The sequence below is a fragment of the Chaetura pelagica genome, unplaced genomic scaffold (assembly GCF_000747805.2).
Source record: "Chaetura pelagica isolate M959 unplaced genomic scaffold, ChaPel_1.0 scaffold150, whole genome shotgun sequence".
Taxonomy (NCBI): Eukaryota; Metazoa; Chordata; class Aves; order Apodiformes; family Apodidae; genus Chaetura; species Chaetura pelagica.
Window position 1 is genome coordinate 2,566,489 of NW_009952052.1, and position 27,309 is coordinate 2,593,797.

Genomic DNA, 27,309 nt, shown 5'->3' on the forward strand with positions numbered 1-27,309 from the left:
ATTATAAAAATGTGATGTTACTGTTATTGCTGCATGAGGATATGTATAGAGTGAGCAAATTAAAGGTTAGTTTTCATGAGATATTTGAATTTTTCTAAAATCTGGCAGTGCTGTTTCCTCATCCCTCTTTCCCCATATGTTGCCACCTCTCCTTTCCTATTCAGCAAGCTGACTCAGCTCACTCACTCAAATAGCATAGAAGTATTTTTTTCTTTGAGTTAACTTTTGGCTGGTTTAGTGAGATAAATCATCCTAGTAGAGGACTGCTGAGGACTTGAGGGAAGGAGAAGGGGAGAGGAGGCTGCAGCAGCTATGAAATGTTAAGTTAGCTCAGTCACTTCAGTTTAGTTCTCCTTCTCTATTGCTTAGACTTAAAATCATAATTTTAGTTGCAGTAGTATTTTAAATTAACATATTTTTACATTTTATAACTAAATCAGATGTTCAGGTATTTGTTTACCTTACTGTTGTGCAGGATCTCGGCCAATCAGTGATAGTGACATCTCAGATTATGATGTTGATGATGGTATTGGAGTTGTTCCTCCAGGTGCGTGGGTGAACAGCATGGTCCTGCTTTCTTCTTTTTTTTGCTTGTTTTTATTTTCTTTATAACATTTCAGAATATTGAGGATACTGGTTTTGGAGAGTGCATTGCAAAAAAAAAAACACAAACAATTTTCCCTGTTATTTCATGGTACTTGTCCTAAATTATGGTGAATTGAAAGATTCTACTATTCATTCATTGATATTTCTTTTACATATAATTCTCCATATGTGAACCACTGGATGGTTCAAAATTTTAATTTTTTACCATGTAATGTTCCAAACCTTATTTAATATAAACTGAATTCCAGAAATCTTTTTAAAATAGTAATTAATATTTCAGTGTTTATTGCAAGGATTTTTTCGTTTTGCATTTTGCTTGAAACTTGGATATAATGCAGTCTCCCATGGACTTTATTGAGCATGCATGGCTATAGATTAAGATGCATGTAGCATGGCTGTATCTTTTGTAGTTCTCATAAGCCTTCATTAACTATCATTACCTAAATGTTCATAAATATATACTTGTAGAGACTATTGTAATTTGAATTTTAGTTCCAGCATTCCTTACATACTGAAATTCTTCAGGATCATTTTAGATACCACATTTTTCTATTTCTATTTGCTCCCTCTAGTCAGATGAATACGTTTCCCAATTGTCCCAAACTAACTGAAGGGTCACTTTGTCATTGGCAGCACTAAAACAATTTTTCTGTGGAAAAGATGAAAGTCCTGAATTCAATCATAGTAGAATTTGAAAAGCTCTCTGTCTTCCTGGTTGGTGTTTTAAAAAATCTACCAATTCATTAATTCATTATATATCCATATAAATAAATTATGTATTTTATTAATGCAATATCATTTTGATGTTTGCTGAGCCAAATTCTTACTCCTTTGATGTTGATTGGGTTCTTTCCTTTAATACACTTACCACATGGTTTACTAAGAGGGAAATTTTTACAGCTATGTCTAGTAATATTTGATTTAATGAAGTAATTAATGAAGTAATTAATTTCTAAATCAGCTGAGAGAGCTGATATTTCTTTCTGTTGACAGAGCAGGTACTGACATATCTGTGTAGATATGTACTGGCATATCTAGAGATTCACATATTAATTTCTACCCTCCCATCCAACCTTCCTTACTTACCACACTGCTAAATCTCCTAAGACTTTGGACTGCTATCCTCTTTTACCCTGAATGAGTAGTGCAGTATCTTCTCCATCTAACAGTCTTCTCTGTTACAGCTAAGTTGCATGCAAGTTCCTTGTGCTCCAGGGTCTTTATCCCTGCTCTTCTCCTGCTCCCATACACCATGGACCTCACCACAGTGCACTGCAGCTCTTATCTGGTCCAGATTCCCCCCACGTTCTCCTGCAAGGTGTGCGTGTGGGAGGGAATGACATGTTATCCTTATTTCCCCGTAATGTAGGATGATGGTGCAGCTAAGATGCACTGTTCAGACCATTTTGGCGTAGCCTCTGTTGGCTTCAACTAGATTACTCTAGGATTAAGATACTCCTTCTCAACAGAATCTAGAATACAAAAACTGAGTTTACAACATGTGACACAAAAGAAAATGTTTCCCTTTAAAGTGTCTTTTCCTTCTTTTACCACTTACTTGCCAGTGTTACCCACCATGGTGCTTATATATGATGAATAATCTGTCTTTATCAAAGATTCATTCTTACAGTTGTTAATTTTTTCTTTTTCTTGAAATATTCAGAAGAAAAAAAAACAACAAGTTTTTTTGCCTTCTTAATATCTCAAGATTTTCACAAAGTATGTTGCTAATTGTCTAAAACAAAAATGCCCATAACTGCAAAATGCAGAAGCACAAAACCTCACTTGATCTCTACCATAAGCTAAAAATTAATTATTAAAATATTATGGCTAATTTAACTAACACTGGAAATTCTTTAAACTATAATTTGAAATGTTTTACCAGTCACTAAGGCAAATACAGTATTAGTATCTCATCATAACAGAAAATACTGTTCTAGAGGTATGTTGTATGTCTACATCTATACACTTGAAGAAAATTTTACTTTAAATCTCTTAGCCTTTCCTCATATGAGAGATGCTCCAGACTCTTAATTATCTTTGTGATCCTGAGCAGGACTCACACCAGTAACTCCATGTCTGTTTTGTACTGGGGAGCCAAATACTCCAGATGCGGCCTCACTGTTGCTAAGGATATAGGAAGAGTCGGTAAAGGATAAGTAAAAGATTTAATAAAAACTGAAAATGTTTTGATGCATATCTTTGTGACCAAAACTACAGTAAGTTTATTAATTAAAAAGAAAGAAGGCTGACATACAGTTAGCAATATCCCAAAGGGTAGTTTTAATAAGCTGTATTGCTTATGCTATGGGTAACTCTTCAGAACAATTTATTTTTCTATCATAAGTAATCTATATAAATGGTTGCATTGTTCTGGTATCAAACATTTGCTATAACCATTTTCATCATCTCCTCATCTTCCATTTCATGTCATACCTGATAGTTTCCCATGAACAACTGAGAAACTTCTTCTGCATAAGCTACCATAAGCTTGATTGCTGCTATCATGCTGGTCCACGCAAAAAAAAAATTCTTGCTCACTTTGGAGAGCACAGAACCTTTGTATTTGAGGATATGAGGAAATGCTGCTGTTGCTGTCACTGTCATGGTCACTATGGAAGTATGGATGTGATCTGACCACCTTGACAATACTTGAGCTAATACTTAGGATAAATGTGAATTCTGGTTCCTCTGTTCTGTAAGCTTTGCATACACAAAATGCACAAGTTTCAGATATTGTTCCCTGGATGGCTTCACTATGAAGAATATATAGGATAAAATAATCCTTCTATATCAGATTTTTAAGTGTACAGGATAATCCCAGTTGAATTTTTTAGGCAAACTAGAGATACTCTATATTTAAAGTTAAATTTAGATTTATTTTTTAGTATTTAAGTTATATTTATTTCATTACAGTTGCCTAAAGCTTGGAAAGAAGGTTTGGATTTCTTTGATTTTAGTGTTGAAAAAATGAAAACTAGTGTTCCTTCTGATAGAGATGACAGGATTTTATCTAAGAAAACCTTGTTTGGAAAATGAACTATCTTTTAAAACATACAGCTTAGACATAATTATTTTGGGAAAGGTAACACATACAGCTTTTGTTGTGACACCTGTGACAATAGGCGTTGTCTTTTTTCTTTTTCTGACAAAAAAATCAGACATTTTCTGCAGCAACTTTAGTACGTGAGATGAGGGATTCTATGCTGAAATCTGAGGGAGTCCCTGGTTTTGCCTCAAAATTTGCAACCAGTCCTTGTCCTGAGATGAGGACCTTGTATTTATTTCTATTTTTATTATACAACTCTGAAACACTTTGACAGCTATTAAAGTACTCTAGCATCACAGTGCATCAAAACCTTCAAATGTTGGAGTCCTGCTTTGCTAAAAGGTTGATAAATCTTAGTAGATAGTTTCATGCATGACATCAACTTTTACTGATCTATTTTGCAGTCTATACTCAGTACACCATTAATATTAAAAATGCAGATTAAGTGACAAGCATTTGCTGTTTATGTAGCTGCTAGTAGGTCTCCCAAAAGTTTTTTCTACATGTCCTTCTCTGGTTTTCAAATGATAGCCCCTAAACTCCCCATACTTGAGTAATGTCACATTTTACATATCAAACTGTATTAGAAACATAGAATCATGGAATAGTTTGGGTTAGAGGGAACCTTAAGGATCATCTCGTTCCACCCCCCCTGCCATGGGCAGGGACACCTATTTGATCAAGTTGCTCACAGCCACATCCAGCCTGGCCTTGAACATTTCCATGGAGAGGACAACTTCCCTGGACAACCTGTTCTAGTCTCTCAACACACTCACAAGAAAGATTTTCTTCCTAATATCTAATCCAAATACACCCTCTTTCAGCTAAAACTGATACCCTTTGCCCTTTCACTAAATGCCCTGATAAAAAGCTTCTCCCCATCTTTCCTGTAGGCCCCTTCAGGTACTGGAAGACTGCTATAAGGTCTCCCTGCAGTCTTCTCCAGACTGAACAACCCCAGCTCTCTCAGTTATCTTCATAGGAGAGGTGCTTCAACCCTCTGATCCCTTTGTGGCCCTCATCTGTATGTTGTTCTTATGCTGGGGACTCCAGAACTAGCCACAGTATTGCAGGTGAGGTGTCACCAGAGTGGAGGAAAGGGAGGCAATGACCTCCCTCAACCTGCTGGCAATGCTTCTTTTGATGAGACCCAGGACACAGCTGGCTTTCTGGGCTGCAGACACACCTTGCCAGCTCTTGTAGGGCTTCTCATCAACCAACAAACCCAAGTTCTTTTCCTCAGGACTTTTCTCAATCCATTTTCTGCCCAGCCTGTATTTGTGTTTGGATTGCCCCAACCCAGACTCTGTATATGGGCCACACTTTTAAGAGGGCTATAATGATTTAGTAAAAGATCAGAGACCTTAATTATACAAATAATACAAAATATGAAAAAAAAAACCCAAACTTGAAACTCTATACCAAGATCCTAAAAAAGTGCAACTTATTTAATGTATCCAGTTGACAACTGACTGCATTACAGTTTTTCTGCATGGAAAGAAGATTGCTGATACAGACTGTGTTTTTAGCTGAACAAGATAGTACATTATAAGAACTTAATGTTCAATGAATTCAGAGAAGCAGCAAAATTATTATTTTGGAATCTAAACAATAATTTCTGAAGTCATTAAGGGATAACTCAAGGCATTATCTCTTCTGTTACTAAAGGATTTTCTGTCCAGGGATTCTTTTAATTTAATTTAAATGTCTAGAATTGAGCAACGGAAGCAAATCTCCTTAGGTTCTTTCTGAAAAATAACAAGGCACCTTTTGAAAGGTGTTCCATCTTATTGAGCTTCATTGTCTGTCTTAGGGTGGGATTCAAAGTGTGTATCAAGACAAACAATGTGCTACATGGGAGACAACATAGGAGTATCAGTGCTATAAAATGTACTAACATTCTGATGATTTTTTAAAAAACAATGTGTAAGAATGAACTATGAGAAACTGCAGCTTCTTCATAGTATTCAGAAAAAATATTCTGCAAAGTATGCAACACCCAATTTTCCATACAATACACTCTGAATGTCTGTAATTTTTGAAAGTAGGTGACTGACGAAGTTTAGGGACAGAACCTTTGTATTTGAGGATATGAGGAAATGCTGCTGTTGCTGTCACTGTCATGGTCACTATGGAAGTATGGATGTGATCTGACCACCTTGACAATACTTGAGCTAATACTTAGGATAAATGTGAATTCTGGTTCCTCTGTTCTGTAAGCTTTGCATACACAAAATGCACAAGTTTCAGATATTGTTCCCTGGATGGCTTCACTATGAAGAATATATAGGATAAAATAATCCTTCTATATCAGATTTTTAAGTGTACAGGATAATCCCAGTTGAATTTTTTAGGCAAACTAGAGATACTCTATATTTAAAGTTAAATTTAGATTTATTTTTTAGTATTTAAGTTATATTTATTTCATTACAGTTGCCTAAAGCTTGGAAAGAAGGTTTGGATTTCTTTGATTTTAGTGTTGAAAAAATGAAAACTAGTGTTCCTTCTGATAGAGATGACAGGATTTTATCTAAGAAAACCTTGTTTGGAAAATGAACTATCTTTTAAAACATACAGCTTAGACATAATTATTTTGGGAAAGGTAACACATACAGCTTTTGTTGTGACACCTGTGACAATAGGCGTTGTCTTTTTTCTTTTTCTGACAAAAAAATCAGACATTTTCTGCAGCAACTTTAGTACGTGAGATGAGGGATTCTATGCTGAAATCTGAGGGAGTCCCTGGTTTTGCCTCAAAATTTGCAACCAGTCCTTGTCCTGAGATGAGGACCTTGTATTTATTTCTATTTTTATTATACAACTCTGAAACACTTTGACAGCTATTAAAGTACTCTAGCATCACAGTGCATCAAAACCTTCAAATGTTGGAGTCCTGCTTTGCTAAAAGGTTGATAAATCTTAGTAGATAGTTTCATGCATGACATCAACTTTTACTGATCTATTTTGCAGTCTATACTCAGTACACCATTAATATTAAAAATGCAGATTAAGTGACAAGCATTTGCTGTTTATGTAGCTGCTAGTAGGTCTCCCAAAAGTTTTTTCTACATGTCCTTCTCTGGTTTTCAAATGATAGCCCCTAAACTCCCCATACTTGAGTAATGTCACATTTTACATATCAAACTGTATTAGAAACATAGAATCATGGAATAGTTTGGGTTAGAGGGAACCTTAAGGATCATCTCGTTCCAACCCCCCTGCCATGGGCAGGGACACCTATTTGATCAAGTTGCTCACAGCCACATCCAGCCTGGCCTTGAACATTTCCATGGAGAGGACAACTTCCCTGGACAACCTGTTCTAGTCTCTCAACACACTCACAAGAAAGATTTTCTTCCTAATATCTAATCCAAATACACCCTCTTTCAGCTAAAACTGATACCCTTTGCCCTTTCACTAAATGCCCTGATAAAAAGCTTCTCCCCATCTTTCCTGTAGGCCCCTTCAGGTACTGGAAGACTGCTATAAGGTCTCCCTGCAGTCTTCTCCAGACTGAACAACCCCAGCTCTCTCAGTTATCTTCATAGGAGAGGTGCTTCAACCCTCTGATCCCTTTGTGGCCCTCATCTGTATGTTGTTCTTATGCTGGGGACTCCAGAACTAGCCACAGTATTGCAGGTGAGGTGTCACCAGAGTGGAGGAAAGGGAGGCAATGACCTCCCTCAACCTGCTGGCAATGCTTCTTTTGATGAGACCCAGGACACAGCTGGCTTTCTGGGCTGCAGACACACCTTGCCAGCTCTTGTAGGGCTTCTCATCAACCAACAAACCCAAGTTCTTTTCCTCAGGACTTTTCTCAATCCATTTTCTGCCCAGCCTGTATTTGTGTTTGGATTGCCCCAACCCAGACTCTGTATATGGGCCACACTTTTAAGAGGGCTATAATGATTTAGTAAAAGATCAGAGACCTTAATTATACAAATAATACAAAATATGAAAAAAAAAACCCAAACTTGAAACTCTATACCAAGATCCTAAAAAAGTGCAACTTATTTAATGTATCCAGTTGACAACTGACTGCATTACAGTTTTTCTGCATGGAAAGAAGATTGCTGATACAGACTGTGTTTTTAGCTGAACAAGATAGTACATTATAAGAACTTAATGTTCAATGAATTCAGAGAAGCAGCAAAATTATTATTTTGGAATCTAAACAATAATTTCTGAAGTCATTAAGGGATAACTCAAGGCATTATCTCTTCTGTTACTAAAGGATTTTCTGTCCAGGGATTCTTTTAATTTAATTTAAATGTCTAGAATTGAGCAACGGAAGCAAATCTCCTTAGGTTCTTTCTGAAAAATAACAAGGCACCTTTTGAAAGGTGTTCCATCTTATTGAGCTTCATTGTCTGTCTTAGGGTGGGATTCAAAGTGTGTATCAAGACAAACAATGTGCTACATGGGAGACAACATAGGAGTATCAGTGCTATAAAATGTACTAACATTCTGATGATTTTTTAAAAAACAATGTGTAAGAATGAACTATGAGAAACTGCAGCTTCTTCATAGTATTCAGAAAAAATATTCTGCAAAGTATGCAACACCCAATTTTCCATACAATACACTCTGAATGTCTGTAATTTTTGAAAGTAGGTGACTGACGAAGTTTAGGGAAGAATATTAGAGTCAAAAGGTTGCTTTATGTATGAGCAAGTCGTGGATGAGTCTGTACTACTGTACACATGCACACCTTCTCCATGTGCTGGATGAGGTGAACCTACATTGCTTGGATTCCTTTCAAATAGGACAATTTGGAAGCACAACTTACTGTGAGTACTCTTCCCCAAATCAGATAACTCCTATAGTCCTCCACATCTTCCAGTATGAAAATCATCTCAGATTCTCTGTCTCTTGTACATGTAGACATTTAAAGGTAATGCTTGTAATTTATCCTGGCTGCATGGTAGGTCAGGATGAACAACAGTTGAATAACGACTGTAAAGATGTGTAAACGTTTAGATGTGTGTTTCTGGAAGGACTAACCATCTGATTTCTTTCCAAACCCAGTCTTTTTTTTTTTCTCTAATTTCCTTTTGTTGCCCTCTTGCCAGTAGGTTATAGGTCTAGCACTAGAGAAGGTAAATCTACAACGCTAACTGTGCCAGAACAGCAAAGAACAACACATCATCGGTCACGATCTGTATCTCCTCACCGTGGCGACGATCAGGGCAGGACCCGTTCACGTTTACCAAATGTGCCATTACAGAGGTAGGCAACACGAGTTGGTGAAACACTCTGAGGTTTCAAGTTCATGTAGTCTGTCACTATTAACTTTTTTCCAGCAATTTTTCACAATTTCAAAACTTTTTTGTATCTCAATTTAGAAGTGTATTATTTGAACTTGATGTGTGCTTTTATTAATCATTCAAGTGCACCCATGAGATGAATCATAACTTTTTAAATCTTACATCTTATTACTGGTAATTTTGCTGTGATTCATCATCTTTGTACCCTAACTAATACGTAGATTTGAAAATATTTTTTCAGTCAGTGGCTGAATCTTTTACGAAGCCACTTAAGTGTAGGATAATAAATAGCAGCATGTAAAAATTGTGTAATAACTATGAATAATTTTGAATTAACAGCCAGCTGAAATTACCATTTGTATTTATAATGTGACACTTCTAATGGAAGAAGTAAAAAAAAACAAAACAGAATCAGTGATGTATAACCCTCTATTTTCTGCATTTACTGCTTTTAACAGACAGCCTATTGATAGCAGAGTCCTTTTTTAGCTTTTGATTTGTGTGCTTTATGCTTTTTTGAATAATGCCATGCAGACTGTTTAAGACAAAAATTGGCAGATTTAATTTTGCTTGTTTTATTGTGCAAGGCAATAAGCTTTTGTTGCAGCCTCTCATGGAACCCTAAAAATCTGCCAGTTTTTACCAGCTTTCGTTTCCTCCAATTTCTAGGCAGCTTTGTTCTTTAGTTACCTCAAAAGCTAGAAGTATTGGATTAGCAATATCATTGCTCACTAGCTGTGATTGTTCTTCTCCCAGTTGAGAATCCTGATGCTCTTGCTTTTCTGCCTTTTCATCCTCTGTGCCATATATGGTGTTCTGCATTGAAATTTAGTGTGCTTCTTAAATCCCTACACACATCCCCTTCTGTTACAACAGCTCTTAACAAATGAAAGTGTTTCACTACCCATGGTGCTACTGTTTTACTTGCTGTTGCATTTTTCAGTAATGCATCCTTAACAGATAAATAGGATGGGTGTACATAAAACAGACACTAATTTTTATTACAGTAGAGAGAATGAGAGCTCCTCATTCTGCTTCTGCATTGTTTGTCTCATGTATTTCTATCTACAAGCACAACATACAAATTAAATATTTCATTGACAATTCACCCATCTTTGTTTTTTAACTCTGAAAAGCTAATGCATCTTGTTACAATGATAATTATTAAACTAAAGAAAGGAACTTCCCTTCAAGCAGTAGTTTCTTCTGTTCTTTTCCACATGAAGAGAACTTTAAATTACTGACATGGAGGTCAGAAGCTACCTGAATTTATGAAAAATCTTTCTGTATAACACTTAAAACCAAGATTGATAAATTCTACTTCATGGTCACATATCCTATCCCAGAATTTCTTAAAGAATACTTGACAATAACTGCAAAAAGTTGACAGCCCCAAATCAGCCCATTAGAAATCTGGCTATGAATCTAAAAATGCATAAAAGTTATTTTTTGTGAGGTATGATCACTTCTTGTGTTATTTCAGTAATTATTTAAGGACAGGCTTTGAAAATGGCATTTCTGGATCCATCAGTGTACAAGAACAGGCATGTACTTCTCAATATGCTAGAAATGGCTGCTTTCTATACTTAGAGGTATTTTTTTTAATCTTAGGAACCAATATATTTTTAGAAACCATATATTAATGGTTTACTTATTAACAACTTCCTTTAGCCAACTTGTACTGTGATGCATTAGGCTGTGTTTTTGAGGAAACAAGATTATCACATGTATTTCTGCCTTTCAGGAGTTTAGATGAAATTCATCAAATGAGAAGATCACGTTCTCCAACTAGACACCATGATGCCTCCAGAACTCCAGTTGATTACAGATCCAGAGATGTGGATAGTCAGTATTTGTCTGATCAAGAAAGGTACATCGTCAGTCTGAAACAACTTGGAAACAAGTTTAGAAATGTCTTTGTTGGCTTGCCCGATTTTCAAATATTCAGTAGAAACATGACTGAAAGTAATGGGGAAGGGAGAGAAACAATCCTAACTGAAAAATCCAGGGCCGTGGTTAAATTATCTAGGCCTCTTGTTTTGGTAAAGCTGTGCTCTGGATTGAAAATAATAGACCAGGGGTTCTTAGGTTTTTGTCCTGGAGTATTCTGCTGTTTGTTTCATGAATGAAGCCCAGACATTTTTGGTAGAAAACCATAAATCTACATCTATGTTCTTGCTATTCTTTTAACTCAGAATTTATCTGTTACAGTAGTCAGCAAAATACTGGGCATCAGTCCCTACTAGTTAGGAGTTGCATATGCTATGATTGCATTCCTATTCTTACAGATTTTGGATATCTCACAGCATCATATTACATCTTATGTAATATTCTGGTCAACTTGGTACAGTACCCAAGCATAGTAAGGATAAATGTTGTGCTTGTAGTTAGCAAAAATCTCCAGTCTGTGTGTGACATACACATCTCTCCCTGGAATACATGCAGTGGCTATACTCCTCACAGAACTCTTGGTCTCTCCTAGTAGGCATGGTTTTTAGGTATCTAAAAATATATTCTAATAAAATGGAAGAAAATTAGAATTTGAAAAAAAGTTTTAAAAAAAGTTTTAAAAGGTAATTCAGTTTGGTATTTTGGAAGCATAATGATGACAGTCACATAGATTACCAATGGATTAACATTTTTTATGTAAAAAAACCCTATATAGCCAAACAGTAGTGGCAAACTTTTCCCCTTCATATAAGATGAATTGTCTTAGTAATGTCTTTGGATTACTTTTTTGCAGTAAAATACAATTTTTTATGAGTAAGCATGACAAAACCTTTCCAAACAATCCAGTAAATTCCATACAGAACATACCTTTCATAGTGATGTGAAAATGTGTGAAGAATAAACAATAAAAATCTCTGGAACTCTTTGTCCAGTTTTGAAGCAACATAGCAATTGAATAACAGATGATATTTGCAGTTAAACTAGCTCAGTTTTGTATGTGAACTTGCCTGTTTTGCTTTTTTTTGTGTGGAAACATACATATAGGAATTAATGAGTTACTTGGAATATTTTAAAATTCAACTTTGTAGGCAAGTATGTACAGAATTGTCTAAGCTGAATTGTTGTACTGAACTTATTTCAGAGGTGAATTGAAATGCTTTTTAATGGTATTAGGCAGTTTTATAGTTTTCAAGTAACTTCCATTTGTTCCAAATGTTCTGTGTTATTATTTATTATAGGTAGTAATATATTTAAAAGATTCCTGAAGATACTTGTTGAAAAGATTTCTTTTTTAGCCAATCTGAAGAGGAAGAGACATTAAAAAGTAGCTTCTGTCAGTAAGAATAAATATAGACAGATAATTGTCTAGACATTTTTTTTGCAGTACATGATGATATATGCATGGATTATTCCTGGAGAGCAGGGCTTGCATTGAGGCTGTCTTGGAGATGAGCCATCAGACCAGAGCCACAGCAGCAATTGCTGCTGCATTTTTTCTTAGGAGTTAGACACAACCTTCAGTTTTTTTCAATGTCAGAAAACGTGTTGCAGAAGTTTAAAGATCAGATGTGAAGGATGCACGTGGCCTATTTGCAGGATTTAAAGATGAGCCCATGTACTTAGTCTCCTTGAGCCTTGTCTGCACTGGTCTCCTTTTTGCCTATTTTCCTTTTCATCTTTCCCCCAGATTTATTCACTTCTGGAGGCTGTTTAACTCTTGCAGGATTCAGTCTTTTAGTATGTAAAAGCAGCATAATAGGGAAGATCAAAACCAGCTTTTGTTGAGGATGATTCTCTTCACATCCAAGGATTTTTTTTTAAAATCTTCATTCAGCACTAGGTATTCGAATCAATAGTAGCATAAGTATTATGTGTTGTTCATTTACTGAACCCTTCATCTTAAAAGTGCATGTAGATACCTGACTTAAACTTGGTTTAAAAGATCAGTAATTACCCAATAGTTACATGGCAGAAATTGCAGTTGCTAATTACTTTTGATAATTCTCTCAAAAATCTGTTATTGGTTCCAAAGTAATAGGCAAAATTCTGAATAGATCTTTGTAAAAGTAGCTATTGTAGTCTCTTACTGAAGCATCTGGTGTGATAAATTTCCAGTGGAACTAATTTGTCCACTTTACCTTTTATATATATATATTTGTATACATATATACACATGTGTGTATGGATGTATAAATACATTAGGAAAAACTTTTTAGGAAATCTTGCTAAGCAGGATAGTTGCTCTCATAATCCAAGTTTCAAGGGCATGACCCTTTAAATATTTTTTAGTGTTTCTTTTATTTCTAAATATAATCTGTTAATGTGAGTAGAAAGCACTTATTTTGTAATAATGATATTTATTTTAAATATCTCCAAACCAATCTTAATTTGTTATGGAACTGTGGGTATCTTCTCATATTATTGGTAGGTTACTGTGGTGGGTTCTTTTGCTTTGTTTTTTTGTTTTGTTGTGGGTTTTTTTTTTGTTTTTCTTTTCATATTACTTTTTGCCTTGGGGCAATTATAATAGATGCTCTTTGGCTCAGCACAGGTTGAGTAAATATGAAGTAAGAACCTTGTGATTTGGTGTGGATTTTGCATCTGCTTTGCAACTCTTAAGGAAGTGGTAACTTTTTTCCTTAGAATACATGTTTATTTGTAATTTGGAAACCTGCATGTAAATTTTTTCAGTCCTTTGACCTTATGAATGGAAATCTTGCTTAAAAAAGACCCAACAAAAACCCAATTCACTTCATTATAATGAATTTCATTATAATTAATTCATTACAATGAAACGCATTGTAATACATTTTGTTGCATCAAAATCAGGCTCGTGGTTCCAGATGCAAACTTAAATCTCACACGTCACTCACAAGCCCTTGTTTCAAGCTGCCTTATTTAGAATTTTAGGTATTTCCTCTACTACATCAATAAAATGGGCAATTTTATAATGGTATGAAGCACAAAACACATTGAACTACTGCTGCCTTATCTATTTTGTAATGTTTTCTCTCTTTGTCACCATAGTACTTCATATGATTCCTTTTTTTTTTTTTTAAATAGCATGTTTCCATGTAGCTTAGCTTTAATTTCATATTTATGATAATAAGGAGGTTTAGAGCTTGGTCTTTCCAATTGTGTTGAAGGGCATAAAACTACAAGATTAGTTCAAGGGATATTTCATATCATGGTCATATTTACCATAGGCATAAATATGTGTTTATTTTACCATCTTGCTCTGTATTGTGTATGGTTACAGTAAATGAAAAATACAATTGACAGCTGATTTTCTTAATTGGAAACAATAAGAAAAATCTGATGGCTGACTAGCAATATTTTCATTCCTTTAGTATTGCATTACAAAATACTGTCACAAGCTATGAGTCAGAATTTATATTTGTCCAACAGTAATATTTCCATTGAACACATATTTTTGTTTTTCCCAAAAGGGTGACTAGTTATTCTTCTGATAAACTGACCTGCATCTGATCTGCAGTAAATTAGTAGCAAACCCTCCTTGCTTTTACATGTATGTTTTTGTGGCTTAGAAAGGGGGAAAAAATAATCCCAAACCAACATTTTTTTCTTCCTAAAGTATTTCTTCATTAATTAGTTAATGTGAAAGGAGGTTATTAGAGAAATGTAGCTGTTTTGTGGATTGCTTTTGTCATGAAGAGCTCTGAAACAGTATGTCTGAGTTTTAAAAGGAGAAATCCTACAAAATTAGGTGCCGTGCTAAAAGGAATTTGTTGAAAATGTAGTTATTGAAGGCTCATATTCTTTGAGAAGTGCAGTCTGGGTTTGAACAGAATGAAACCATCTATCTGGGTGGATGCTTCTTGTTTCTTTTCGTTCTCATTTGCGTATCATTGGCATAACCCATATCATCTAATGCTTCATGATGATATCTGTTTCACTCACCACCCATCCTGTCTGTGCAGTGAGCTTCTTATGCTGCCCAGAGCAAAACGAGGAAGAAGTGCAGAGTGCCTACATACCATCAGGTAACTACAGCAATTCGGTAACCAGGAACGCATCTGGTTAGTTGTCTATACTTTGTCTGCCCAACTTTTTTCCATAGCTGTATTTATTCCCTGTAAGTAAGGAACTTCCTAGTATGTTGTGACCCTGGTGTCACTTGTTCTTTTTTGTTCGTTTTAATTCGTACTGAGATGTGCATATATGTTTGTGAACTTCAGTAGTAGAGATTAAAGTAGGTGAAGAAATTCTGATTTGGCAGTTGTATTTTGTGGTAGATATTCTGTCTAGTCACAGAGTCCTGATCTCCCAATGCATGACAGTGCTCTTTTAATTTCAACCATCCCTTTTTTGTTGTTTTTGTATTTTCTTTTGTTTGCATTTCTGTATCACAGCCATGCACAAGCCAACAATCTTTACTTGTGACAATCTCATACTGATTTTGGTCGCCTGTAGAGAAAGAACAATAATTAATGAAGGCTCACTGGGAACCTCAGGTTTGAGGTGCCTCATATTACTTGTTTTTATGTGCACAAATTGTGCTATAAATTAGATCCAGGCATAAACTTTGTAGATTGGACTCATCTTCGGTCTTCATTAATCTCTTGTTCCAAAGCTTGGAGCTCTGTCTCAAAATTTCCCAATGTTGTGAAACTAAAGGGGACTGAAATATCTTTATCTAACAAATCTAATTCTGCCCTTCTCCCCCTCCCTTTATTTTTTCATCATGTCTGTTAACCTTGTAAAAAATACATGTCAGATTGTGTAGAAAACCTTCCTTTTAGAATCATTATAGTATAAGTTGAAGTATTGAATCATTATAAGTTGAAGTAGTTAACCATTGAACTACTTTGAGGATGCTGTGATGAGATTCTGTTAAAAGGCATGGTAGTATAAAGCTAAAACAATAAATACAAAAACATTTAAAAAATCTATGCAACAGTAAAGCTGTTAAATTAAAATTTAAGACTTTATTACCAGTAGGAGTTTCATTCTTCATCTTAAAAAGCTTTTTCCTCATTTTAGGTTTTAAAGGTTAGTAATTTATTTCCTTCCCTGTTACTTTATGTCCGTTTATTGTAATGTAATAGCAGTTTTTCCTGCCTCCTTCCTGTGGCCTTTCTCTTTCTGATGTATCTTCTATAGCTTCATCTCCCTCCTTGCCCTCAGCCCTGTCCTCGTTCCTTTCCATCTTAAAGATTATAATTTTATTAGACTTCTTCAATGACAGTGTTTAGATTTTCATTTCACTAAGTGTTGTATTGCGAACCTTTGATGCACTTTGCCTGGTCACTATAGATTTCCAGTAGTTTTACCAAACCTATTAACCAGTCTGGACAGTTAAATAGCTAAAAATTGTGCATGGACAGCAGTGGAGTTACGTAAAAGCTACACAGAATTCAGAGACTACAGCCTTTTATTGCCTTTTTCCTAATTTTTATTATTGCTGTTATTTTTTTCATTATCATGAAAAGTAAGAAATTAACCCCTTTAAAATAACAGTAATAGTATACTATAAGACAGAATGGTACTTGTAATAATTTATTGAAGGTGAATATGAGGGCAATAGAAGACAAAAGACTGATTTTTCAGTTTACCTCTGAGGTTTATAAAGCCTAGTCTAAGTTTGAATAATATCCATAAAATTGCCAATATCCATCCTGGACTAAATAGTCTCAAAAACCCTTTCAAGAAAAACTTGATCTGCTTATTGGTTGCCGTCTTTTGTCCTTTCTAACTTGGAGCGACCTTATATTTATTCATGTTAGAAATGTTAGAAGGCTTTATCCTGGTTTTCTAGACAGCTTGCTGAATATTTTTAAATGAATTGTCAAGACAGCTCCAGCATAAAATGGGAAAGAAATGCTATGGGGTTCATCTTAAATGAAATAAATATTATTGTGAAGTAGCCAAAGCTGCAGTTAAGTTAGTTTAATACACTAGTTAAGAATAATACTAGTCCTAGCTGTCTGATCTGTCCATCTGTGTGCAGTCATTGAGTAGCAGCAGGAACAGTGGAAGGACATGTGTACCTGTGCCACAGACCATGGGTTGCTCCATTCCATGTCTGAGGTCACACCCACTTTGATTGTCAATATCTACTAGTATGCCAGGATTAACTTAATGGACAACTATTTCTTTATTCCAACTTTGCAATGTTACAGTGACCTCTGATAGAGATGTCAACAGTGATGACAGCTAAGCTTGTACAAGTTGGGTCAAAGCTTCTCTGTTAACTCCCTCAGGATTTTACAAACACTAGGGTTTTGAGATAGAGAGTTGTCTTATCTTTCTGTGGACCAGAGAGGTTTGTAATGTGGATCTGTTGTGCCTAGGTCCAAGCCTTAACAGTAATCACAATGTCCTGTTGGACAGACTGTTCTTGAAGCTGCAAAATCCTTAATGCTGCTGGTCCTTCTGCTAATAGCACCACACCTGTGTTCTGGTAGGGTATGTGAAAAATTGTTAGAACATGGTTATTAGCCTTTAACCGTTAAATGGTTGTGATTCCCCTTTGGCAGCCATTGTCTGCCTTTAAGCATCTCACCTGTTTATCGGGTAGAGTTAGATGATAAAGCAAACATCTCCTGTTCTAAAATCTCATGTACTGTAAGTGATGATATTAGACAGTTGTCCGATAGCATCTTGTAGTTCTGCTGTGCTGGCTGATACAATAGACCTCCTACATTTTCTTAATTGGCTTATTGTTAATAACACTATTAGATTTTGAAGCTTATACCCCACTTCAAAAAGACTTCCACATTAAAAAATGTCAGATGTTGAGGCATCTATAATTGAATTTGTGATACTATGTATCTGTCTAGATCAATTTGTGATACTATATACCTGTATATATATATCAAGCTTTTCATGCTTAGCTTATCAAAAGGTTGAAGTCCCTGTAGATCTAAAAAGGCATTACTGAGAAAAATAAACAGTAAGTTTAATAACAACCTAGTCCTTTACATCAGCTTGTAGAGCTGTTACATATAGTAGAATATTATGCATTTATTTTACATTCTGGTTGGTCTTGCCTTTCTTTTACCTGTCTTTTTATTTCTGGCATGTTTTTGTGTTGTTCTTTTTTCTTTTCTGTTCCACTACGTTCAAGAAGTTCTGTTAGGCACTATAAAACATTGCCACCCAAGATGCCTTTATTAGCAAATGGTACTCATTGGAACCTATACAGGTAAGAATTTTTCAGAGTCCTCCTGAGGTAGTTAGATCCTTTTTGAAAAATAAATAGTTTTACCATGTTAAATAAATTTTTTAAAAATTGAAGTGCTTCATACAGTTTTTATAACTGAGAGTTAAGATATATAATCCTAAAATAACTTCATATAACTGTCTAAAATAACCCCTACATTACCAAAGGAAAAAAAAACAAGAACAGACCCAAAACCCAAACAATTTTGTTATAGGTAGAATTTTTTTCACTGTTAAAATTATGTGTTGCATCTTTGTTACGTGCTTTTGTTTCTGTGTATTATTTTGATTACTTATTGGATTTGTTTTCATTTTGTTCAAATAATTTTAATTTACAAAGCTCAACTCTTCCTGCATGTGCTAAGACCAAATCAGTGATTAGACAGGATATTTCACTTCTTCATGATTGCCTTAATTCACGAATACCGAAATTTGGAGATGATCTACTGGTTAGGTAAGAAACTGAGGATTAATTCCCCTCTTCTGTTTGGTACCTGATATGGATTTGCAGAATAAATGAGCTTCACTGTAAAGTGATTTCATATGCTAAGTAGTGTACCACATCCTTTTATGTTGGCCTTAGATTAACTGCTGTTAATAAGGACTGATATTTATTGTTTGGTATTTCTCATTCCACTTCCTTACAAGTAGGTGTTGGTCTGTCTTACTCAGTTTTAAACATTTCAATGATTTTAGCAAAAAAAAAAATATTCTAGCAGTCTTTAGTTTGCTTTTATTTTCTAAACAAATCTTGGCACTGTCATCCAGTCAGCTCTTTTACATTTTCTTTAATTAAGTCATTGTGATGCTACATTTTCTGTAAAGAGAGCATTATTTTATGAGTTAATATCTAACATTGTATTCCTTTCTTTGTTTTCTTTTTCTTTCTCTTCTACCATTGGATGCAATGCACTGGCACTAGTGAACTACAGCCCTCCCTTGACAGGGCTAGGAGTGCTAGTACCAACTGCTTGAGACCAGATACTAGTTTGCATTCACCAGAACGAGAAAGGTATAAAATAAAAACTTACGAATTTCTTCTCATCTGTGCTGGTGATCTTTATCAGTTTTGTTTTTCTTCATATGAGTATTTTTACATTTTTGTACATTCATGTCTGCTTTGGTATTTGTAGACTTTTTTGCTCCTTTATTCATGTATGTCATGTAAATTGTGTGTTGGGCAAACTGCTTTTGGCTTCTTCCCTTGTTTTAGTTCAAGCTGATGTCATTGTTCACAAAAGTCCTCAGTATGCTGATAATAGCATCGCCGTGTTAAGTATTTTGACAAAGCCTCACTTGGTTGTTAAGTTTCATCATCATTTGCCAAAAATTGTTACATTTGTTTCTTGTCTGTTCTGTGCTAGTAAGGCGGTGACATAATTTACAAATTATGACAAAATCAACATAGTTCAAACCAGAGTTGTAGTTTTCATAGTGATGCGTTTCCTACAAAACAGCCAAACTTCATTGATTTCCTAATCTAATCTGTTGCATCTGCTTTTGCAATTACAAAGCAAAAATCACTCCATTGTATTTTTTCACTCTGTGACATTACACAAAGGCTCATGTAGGTCTTAAGAAGCCACTTTTACAATTTAAATTAAATATTGATGTGTCACATATATTGTGCAGACATTGTATGGATGCTTTCTGAATTTTTAGTCTTAAGAGCTTTGTTCAAAATCTTAGGTGAACCAAATACTACTGGGTTTTTTGACAGATGGGATTTTTCCACACTTTTTTCATCACCTTCTATGTTTTTAGCTAAGAACTATAAGATTTTAGAGGGAGATTTTAGTTTCACTAAAGGCAATAATAGGCTCCCATTGAGTGGGAATATGTTAGTATTATAATTTCATCTGTACAATTCATATTTAGCTAATGTGGCAGTTAATAATACAAAGTGGCTTTGTCAGTCAACCCACAGTGTGGTGGTTATAACAGTTGCATCATTTTTATTATTGTGGAAGAGGAGTGGTGAAGAAAGGCAGTAAGAATATACTTTTATCTTTGAGATAAGGTTTCTCCTGACTTTTTTTGTGAAATTTCCCTTTCCCACTTCCCATTGTAGCTTGATTGAAACTTTACTCTTCTGAAGTTGTGCCCTCGTTGCAGAGAAGTGACTAAAGTTCTGCTGAGAGATCTCAGATGGATCTACACTAGTTTATTCCTTTATTAGATGGAGCTCAAGATAACCATAGCTAATATATACATGGTTATTTTAAAAAGTATGAGAGAAAGTAGGCCACTCAGAATGAAGTACAGGATATCACTCTAGATTTATTTATTTTTTAAATACAGTAGCATCATATTAATAACTGTGTAGATATATACAGCTGTATTAATCTGCAAGCAGCCATTTAACATAATAACATATGAGCAGGACATGAGCATTATGTTTTCTGCTTTTGTCTCAAGATACCATCCATCAAGTTGAGTGTTCAGTGAAACAGTAACTGCCAATTGTAAACTATTAGTTCAAATATTATAGTCAGAGCTACACCTATCACTGATGTTAACTAGTTTTGTTATTTCTTTATAATTTTGTGTCCAGCAGCCACTGTCCAATAGGCATTGCACAAAGTCTGCAGCATTTTTCATTAGCTTATTGTAAAGAAAAATGCTTAGTCTGTGTTAAAGGTCTCTAGTTAAAAGTCTCTAATGCTAAAATGTGTAGTAAACACTTTTTTGCCAAATCATCAATGGACCTGATCTAGAAAATTTGTCCATCGCTTTTACTTCTTTGCTTCAAGAAGTGCTAAATAGGTGCTTTTGACTTGGGATCCTTCATGGGGGTGCAGAAAAGCTTTTTATTAGGAACATATGTTCAAATAATAAGAGCTGTGTGGCTCACACAGAGGATTAAGGACATAGGTTTGTTGTTTTTTTCTTTCGACGTAGATGATGCAGCACAATTTTTGGAGGAAGATGTTAAATTTAATGTATTAAAAACATCAAATTAATCTTTGAGGGTTTCTCTGGGGGGAAGCTTATTTTAGAAGATATAATTCTCCACTGTTTGATGTATCTGCTTACACTTCCACATGAGGTTAGTGATCATTTGCGTGTCATGGTAGAGGAGTCTTTAGTTTGAAGAACAGTTAAGTTCAAGGTATGTAGAAAGCATTTCGTTTCTGTTCTGGTCAAGATGAGAGTTAAGTGTTTAAAGTACATTAAGGTAGGTTAAACAGTAGGAAAGCTCTTTTTGAAAGCAGATATAATGAAACACTGTAATAGAAGATCAGTAAAAGGTTGCCTGGGCTTCGATATTGGAGACTAAGAAGAGAAGAGGCAGACGTGTCAGGTGTAGAGTTGGTCCTGCTTGTAGCAAAGAGAAACACTGTATGGTTTTGTGAAGTCAAATCTATATAGCACCACTTTATTATTACTTTATTTGAGGGATCTGATGTGTTGCAGGCAGTTAGTTGTTGTAATGATTTGCACATCTCCAAAGGAATTACAGATTTTATTTTAAAATTTAGACTGCTAGCCCTCAAAATATAGACTTCTGAATGTGATATGTATTTTCTTCTACAAGATCATGAGTACACTCACCTATGGAAAATTATTTCTGCTTATTCCCCACAAACATTTTGCTTCAGAGGGTATAAATTAGCTTGTATTCGAGATCAACAGTTTAAATTGTCCACTTGAGCTTTTTTAACAAAATGATACTGGCTGTGTGTAACTGAAGGACAGTAGACAGGACAGAGCCCTATTTCTCCGTGTCTATATTTTGTTACAAATGGTTCTGATCCTCAGTCTCTACACAACGTTATTAATGTAATTTGGAATGGTCAGGGAAGTTACTGGGTTGTAAGATGCTGCTTTGCCAGTGAAAGTAATTTTGTTGACCCACTTATGCTAGGAGAAGAATACTTTCAGCAGCTTATATGAATTAGGGATATATGTCGTTAGTTGCACTAAACCAAAAAAACAAAGTAACAACAACAAAAAAAGATGCCTTTTCTCCTGCTATAAGCTTCCTCATTGGAACAAGGAAATTCCATATAACTTGGCTGGCAAACTAACTTTGCTCTGACACTGGCCTGACAAGGATTTTTTGGTAAATTGAATGATACGACACAGAACTTAATCCTTCTTGTATTTCTCTTTGGCACAGTATGCTCTAAGATACAAGAAAATATCTATCCCCTACTAACAGTCACCATGACTTCTCTTTTAAAAAAATATGGGGTTTTTTTCCCCCTCCCATTTTTCCCAAGATGTTTGTTTTTTTCTCAAGATTATTGTCTTGTTAAAATTCCTATGATGATGTTTTTGTGGCTACTACTTCCCTTAGTATGATTTTTTTTAATTCTTCTTTTCACTATGTCTCCAAATTTCTGCTTTTTTTCCTTGTGAATTGGATATAATTTCTTTAGAACTGAGAAATTTGTTTTTGACCCTCAACCTTCAGTCAGGAAAGCATGAGATTTAAGTGCAATGATTTCTCATCATAATAGCATCTTCCCCAGATTGATACAGAACTGCAGCCAATGATATTTACTTAATAATACACAGTGTGGCTTTTAGTCTACCTTCTGACTTTCTTGTGTTACAAGCATATTGTGTTACTGAGCATATTAGCAGTTAGCAAAGAACAGTTGTACGGATCAGTACTGCTTGTGTGCTTTGGTCCTGAGAGGTCAATTATTGGGAATCTGAGGAAATAAAAGAGGAGCATGGCCCAGGGATTAGTTCCTGTACAACAGGGCCAGCACATCTGCCAAATGCAGCCCAACAGCTGCGGTAGGTTTGTTCTGAGGTGCTTTGCTGCACTAGGAGTCAAAACATTTCAGGATGTTTGGTATCAGCTGGTCGTTACCACCTAAACAAGATGCAAAGCAGTTATTTGTTGCCTCGTCATAAATAGATAACAAAGAAGTTGGAGCTGTTGCTTCTTCCAGTTAAGACCTGTCCTGAGTCCCTGTTGATTTTTATAAGGTTTTTTAGTAAGTCTGATATCAAGTGTTTATATTGCAGTTATGTTGTTTATCACCATTTACTTCTAAAGTAATGTTTGCTTTAGGTATGCAATGTATTGTGTTTCCAGTTCTTTTCAACCATGTAAAGGAATAGGTTCTTGCATGTTTGTCTGCATCCTGTTGTGGCTCATGGTCATTTAACATTCAGTGAAAGAAAGCATGTTCTCAAAGCTCATACTGCACGGCCTAGTTAATTCTGTCAAATGCTGTTTAATATTTGTAGCGGATATCAGCATATTAAGGGCTTTGACTGAGTGCATTGATGCATTAACATTTTCTTTAACTCTTACTTTGAAGAGAAAAAGAAACTAACTACTAACAACCTGTTTCATCTTGAAACTTCTGAAAGATCTACCTAACTCTGATCTCCTTGAAACCTATGTTATTTGCATGTTCCATAAATCAAACCCCTTCCTTATTGAATGGACTGGAAGGATGCCTCAGAAAGTGAAATGTTTTATACTAATGCAGAATTTATGTGAACATCTTGCTGCTTGAAAATTAATCAGTATTTTTTGATTTTGTGAATCAATGTTATAAATACACATGTTCTATTACAGCCACATAACATCCCAACAAAATAAGTAACACAAGCTTATAGTATAGAGGATTCTAAATTAAACCTGCTTTTTCAAGAAACGAAATAATGTAAGACACTAGTTTTCTGTCACAATTCAGGTCCTTTCTCTTAAATTTAATTATATGACATAATCTCCTGGCCTGTACTGCATGGATACAGAACAGGAAGCTGCCTGCACACGCTTTCAATATATATTTTTAAATGAGAAACAATTACCCAGGACTTGTACCCAAATGTGTGCTGCTAATTAATTTACCTTTACTTTCTTATTGCATTCCGGAAAAGGTCACTTTATACCTTGGAATTTTTCTAGTAATTCATAGTGCTACATTTTTCTGAGAATACATTTTTCCTTGCAAAGAGCTAGGAGAGATTGTCATAACAAAATAGCAGCCAGCAGTCAACAGAAAATGACCATCATATGATCTTTGAAACGTTCTTCTCGTTTGAAATTATGACTTTCTATACGAAGGACAGGATTTTAGATTGTCTGGCATTTGAGAATATTTGAAAACTTAATGGTAAACTATGTAAAAGATTTATATCAGTCTAAATTTTGCATCCTTGGGAATCCATTCTCTTTGTTTCAGCTGTAATGTTTCTACAGTAAGCAGCCATAAGAGTAGTATACTTGGGAATTGGAAAAACATTAGCAAAAATAATTAAATTACATACTTTCGTTACTTTTTGGGGTATTTTTCCAGTCCCAAATCCCATCTATTTAATTTTATCACAAACTAAACATCGTATTTTTTTCCTGTTTTATTGAATGGGCAAACAGGGGTAGATGGTCCCCCTCCCTAGAGAGGAGCCGACCTACTAGTCCCAGGATTCATATCCAGCATGCATCTCCGGAGGATGACAGGTACTAGTCAACTCCTCCCATCTGAGAAGTGGTTTACTGCATCTTGCACTCTTAGAGGAGTATATTGAAATTAAAAGTATGCATATATGTAAAAAGAGACTTAAAACCTCCAAAAGCCCAAAATATAACAGCAGCTTAGATACCATCTCTGCATTATGCTGAAATGTTATAAAGCACCTGTGAATTAATGTCAAGTTTTCTGTTTGCCTGAATGGTCACAAACCATGAAATAAGATGTCTAATATAAGAGAACATCATCTATGTTAACATTCTGTAGCCTGTTTTTACTTGCTTCTGAAAATGTTGGTGGTGTTTTAACTGTGGTGCTTTATAATATGACAAATATTTGTTGTAGAGCCTGTTCCTGTCTAGGTGTTTTTATTTTTATTGTTTGTTTGTTTGTTTCCCTTTTTAAACAAATTTTCCAAAGGGGGGAAAAAAAAGCCCACAAACTGATGTGTTGGAAGTCTTGGTAACACTTCCTAGTTGATATATGTAAAATTGGCTCTGTTCATAAATTCTGTCCTAAATCAGGATGTTCTCCATGGAGCAGGTTTTCCTAACAAGGTAGGTTTTGTTCCAAAACACTTGTGCTTTAAATAAACTCTTATGCTGAATACCACCTATGATTATTAGAAGTGTACCTTTTGCTTTTTCTTGTCATTGATTTTCTACTCAAGACAGTTTTGGTATTCCATTGGTTTCGCAGTAGTAAATTTTTGTTCTTTTTTCCCAGATCTGGAAAGTAGGCACTACTATTTCTACTGAGATGCAAATTCAAAATTTTATCTTACAATTTTTTGTGTTACAGTAAATAACAGAATACAGATGGTTCATGTAAATAATCCAAACATTTGTAAACTCCTATGAAGTTACACTTGAAACTGTAAGACTGGTATATGCATGTGCAATACAAAATAATAGCCCACCTCATAGATAGAGACAGTATTAGTGAGGGAATCAAAGGTGCTTTTATGTTTGTTTTCTACTCTTTAAGTTTACATTCATTCTGATTCATTTCCCATAGCTTTGGCCATTGGTCAACACCACTCAGTTCTAGAATTTACACATTTTATGTATTATTATATATATATCTATTATGTATACATTATAATATATATTACATATTTTTAAGATGTGCTTCTGTCAGTTTGACTGCTGATGCAGTGGGTGTCTGCTGGATTAGTTCGAGTAACTAACGAACTGCTTGTCACTGCTTTCAAATCATATTTTCACAGATTAATTGACTTTGACAGATGTCACCTTACTATTAATTTGAGCACATGCCAGATTTAGCTTACAAATTGTCCCAATTTGCATATAGGCTGCAGTCAAGAAGATCTATTTCTGAACACATTTCTTAAATGTATGACTTTTGCATTCTTTCTAATTTCAATAATTGAAATTCAATTTTTGCAACATGGTATTTATTGATAATGATTCATAACAAATTTGCATAAGGAACTTGTCATGATCGGTATTATTCTGGAATTCAGTGAGTTGCCATTTCAGAACTTACTTGATATACCTTGACAAGATGAAGACCCAGGTTATGTTATTTCAGTGCTAAAATTAACAAGTGTTTGGTTGGTATCATGTATTTCTTTTAAGACTTTTGAATTTGATAGTATCATTGCTGGGAGGTATTTTTGGTTTTATATTAGCAATGAGAATCAAAAAGTCTCTCTGAAATGAAAAACTTTCTGGTAACTGGAGAACTGTGAAAGAGTGAAATTATAAGTGAGGATAAAAACAAGGAGAATAAACATTGAGCATTTACATAGGTGTGAATTTTATTTAGACTGTTCTTTTTGAGAAGTCTGCATTAAATTTCAGCATATAACCAAGACCAGAAAAGGAAGCCCTTAAAAAAATTAATTTTCAAATGCTTTCCATTAAGAGATGCAGCTTTTCTTTCATGCATGCATCTGGAAGAATGCTTGTCCAAGTACCCTTCTGGTACTTTCACAAAGATAACTTGAGGTGTGCTGTGCATTGCCAGTGGCAGAGTGATCTGGCCTGGATCATCCCTTTGTGTCTTTCCGGCAACACTATGTGACTTGATCAGGGAGGCAATTTTGCAAGACATGAAATGCCAGGAGTGAGTGTGAGGAGCTACCAAGCCTTGAGGGTAGTTGTGACCTCCCAGCTCACATGCTGTGCAGATCCAACCCTGCAGAAATCTTCAGGAAAAATCAGGAAGTATAAGGAACATGACATTCTTGATGACTTTAAGGCTACATAAATGAGCAGACTCACTGCAAACCACTGGGGTCTCTTGTGCAAGTCAGTAATGAACAATTTCAAATATTAGATGCTTAATTTTATTAACTACTTTAGGAGTATTAATTTTTAATTTTTATAAGAATGTTATATTTCTGTATAGAAATTTTGATTGCACTCAACAGTGATAAGTATTTTCAGGCACATGGATCTTTGGAACATGAACTGTGAATAACTTGGCTGTATATAGAATAAAATATATATAGTACTTGTTTCTATATGTAACAACAACTTATTGATCAGTGATTTGTTGACAGTTGGTAGATCTATGACCTTAAGAGAAATTTTAGCATTTCTACACCATAATGGAGGTATACATAAAAATTTATTACAGGTTATTGAGGTTATTGAACACCTTCAGTGGAAAAGAAAATGAAACAAATATTCTGAAATTTATTTGAATATTTTTTTAAAAAATCAAGTCAGTTACCCAATTTTGCTATTGAATTGTTAATTATTACTGTATCAGACTGGCTGGCAACAGAATATCAAGCTTTCATCAAAATATGTGTAATCATGAAATTTAGTTACATTTT

General features: G+C 34.9%; 1 protein-coding gene across 1 annotated transcript in view; it reads left to right on the plus strand.

Annotated features, from left to right (window-relative positions):
- Positions 1 to 27,309, plus strand: part of RIMS1 (regulating synaptic membrane exocytosis 1) — a 131,832-nt gene that overhangs the window by 17,382 nt on the left and 87,141 nt on the right. Inside the window, exons 11-15 of the mRNA XM_010003348.1 lie at positions 476 to 547; positions 8,728 to 8,884; positions 10,667 to 10,792; positions 14,814 to 14,876; positions 18,980 to 19,069. Coding sequence (XP_010001650.1) covers positions 476 to 547; positions 8,728 to 8,884; positions 10,667 to 10,792; positions 14,814 to 14,876; positions 18,980 to 19,069 — 508 coding nt within the window. The remainder of the gene's footprint in view (positions 1 to 475; positions 548 to 8,727; positions 8,885 to 10,666; positions 10,793 to 14,813; positions 14,877 to 18,979; positions 19,070 to 27,309) is intronic.